A 2,400-nucleotide genomic window follows, 5' to 3' on the forward strand; every position below is an offset into this window, starting at 1 on the left:
CCGCCGCCGCCGAAGCTGGTACTAGTGTGATCATACTACATACTGAATACATAAGTTGGGTAAACCGTTAGGTGGTATCTGTGAGATGTCCTTCGGCAGCTAATTGTACCCGTTCCAGATCCTCAGGCGATCGTATGCAGACCACACCGCCGCCATGCACGAGCCGCCCGCGTTCATGGCCTGCGTATGCATGGAGGTTTAGCTGTACAGAGGCATGATCGAATTGTTGACGAGAAGGAGGCAGATATTTACTCACGAGTAGACGGCAGCCTATCACGGAGTCGATAGCTTGCCCCGCCCTGCTTAAAAAAATAAATTTCCTGCGGACCGTCAACGACAGAGAGGAGAGTTACCCGGGGAACACATGTGAAAAGGAGTGCTGCATTCTCAAATGTCAGCGAATGATATTTTCCAAAAGCATCCTGCGGGCCTACCGTGTTCACACGCCACAGCGCTAGGTTTATAACGGCAAAAGTAAAGCTACCAGCGCACGCGAAAGCAGAGTCGCGCAGTATTAGCCACTCCAGAGGGGAAAGATTGTCTCGCGGGCGCAGAATCGCAGCGATGGTTCTCCCCAAGACGAGAGCAAAGAGCAGACTCTCGAATAAAATCTTTGGGAGCCAAAATGACCACAACCAGTGAGTCAGGACGTTGACGTCGAAGCAACGGCTGTTCTCGCCTGCAGGCACTGCGAAAAATCGAAGAGGTAAGCTTACATAGCAATGACTCGGTATGAAGGGTATGACCAGTTTTCACCGTGATTACTGCAAAAAGTACCGTGAAGAATACCATCATACCAATCAGTAGCAGAAACAGTGTGAAGCGAAGTTTCCTGTTGCAGCGATATAGTGCGTTGATACGGAGGATAAGCACGGCTATTCACTAGTGTAAATACCGCTCAGACATGGCAACATATGGCTCTCACTAGCAGACAGCCCGTAGAGCACCATGATGGTGTAAGGGATGGAGTCCGAACAGGCTGTACACCTGCTCAGAACTAACAGTAAGCAGCGAGACGGCAATATCGAGAACACCGATCCTACATCTATTGATATTCCAGTGTAAGACCTCCGAGTCACTGTTTAACTAGTTCAGGGCGTACCTCATCCGTTATGGCAATGCCCTCCCACACTAGTTTGAGTTAGACTCTGCGAGCCAGATAAGGGCCGGTTTGACATACAACAAACAGTTGCTATGCTAAGAGTTGGACGGTCAGTAATGCTCCGGAGGTCAGTTTTGAGAAAGGGTCGGTCATACATTAGGATTACTAGCCTGCAAAGACCTATTGAGCTGGTTCACTTGCGGAGCGATCGAAATAACTCACGACCCATAACGACACTGATTTTCAACGCTTCATGGGTAACAAAAATACTAATAGACTCGGAATGTAGCTGTGCTGCTTACAGAGGCGTACAAGAATCGGGTTGACCAATTGCCGTGTAGCCAAACAAAGTTCATCTGACACGTGTCAGGATACACAGTAGGCGGCACCATGGTCTGACTTGCCTCGTCAGCGAAGGTTAAGACTAAAATAGCAGTGTAAGCAGCTGCTTGGAGTGCAGCAAAAGACTACTCACTCCAGTCGTATATAGAAAATGCAACTGCTGCTGCTGCAAGACACGAAGCCAGCACGAGTCAGCAAGCCCGGGCCTTTCCGATACGAGTTTTCCGCAACTTACTCCAACCGCTCGTGATAACACGAGAATCGTAAGCAACTGTCCAGTTACTGAAGTCGGACATTTTCACAGCGAGGAGGATCGTGCATTCCGCAGCCTCCCGTCAGCGCGGATGCATCGATGTTATACAGCAATAGCAGCTCTGCCGCGGCGCGGGAGACTTCTGCCGCCAGTAGTCCTAGATAACTAAGCCGCTGCACTTTGCCTGCAAAGTCATCGGCCGGCGGTATTGACCTGGAGCGGATGGCCCGGTAACGAGAAACGTCTCGTATTGCCAGCGCTCGCTCACGCGGAGCGAGCGTTTACTACTTAGCCCGATTGCCAAGTTGTGCCCATACTGCGCCTATATCCAGTCGCTAATATCAGCCCTGCAGTGTGAGCGCGAAGCTCTCGAGTACCCACATGCTGTACCAGAGCGCAGCTGCGAAGTCTCACTGTGGTAGGTGACAACGTACGGGGCAGCGTTTGAGCGCTTTTGAGCGCTTGTTCACTCTGATTCCGCGTGACGCTTGCACTAGCCGGCGTTAGGGCATAGCTACAGACCGTTGCCACACGATTGATTGCCCATTCCGCGAACATGTCTCCTGCTACGTGGGCCGACATTCGTCTCTGTTAAAGGTAATCAATATGTCCCTGGGAGGTGCCAATGTTCGTTTGTGTCAAAACGGCGCCGACAAACCTGGGTCAGCGCGTTGTAGGACCTCATGGGAATATGTACAAGGTT

General features: G+C 51.1%; 1 protein-coding gene across 1 annotated transcript; it reads right to left on the reverse strand.

The window, feature by feature from the left end:
* Positions 1–99: 99 nt before the first annotated feature.
* PHACADRAFT_203118 (uncharacterized protein) lies at positions 100–1,740 on the reverse strand (the record flags this gene model as incomplete). Its single annotated transcript, XM_007403189.1, has 4 exons — positions 100–180; positions 1,405–1,526; positions 1,578–1,607; positions 1,680–1,740. 4 exons carry the CDS (start codon positions 1,738–1,740, stop codon positions 100–102), a joined length of 294 nt encoding a protein of 97 aa, XP_007403251.1.
* Between the last annotated feature and the right edge of the window lie 660 nt (positions 1,741–2,400).

Source organism: Phanerochaete carnosa, assembly GCF_000300595.1.
Source record: "Phanerochaete carnosa HHB-10118-sp unplaced genomic scaffold PHACAscaffold_850, whole genome shotgun sequence".
NCBI classification, from domain to species: Eukaryota; Fungi; Basidiomycota; class Agaricomycetes; order Polyporales; family Phanerochaetaceae; genus Phanerochaete; species Phanerochaete carnosa.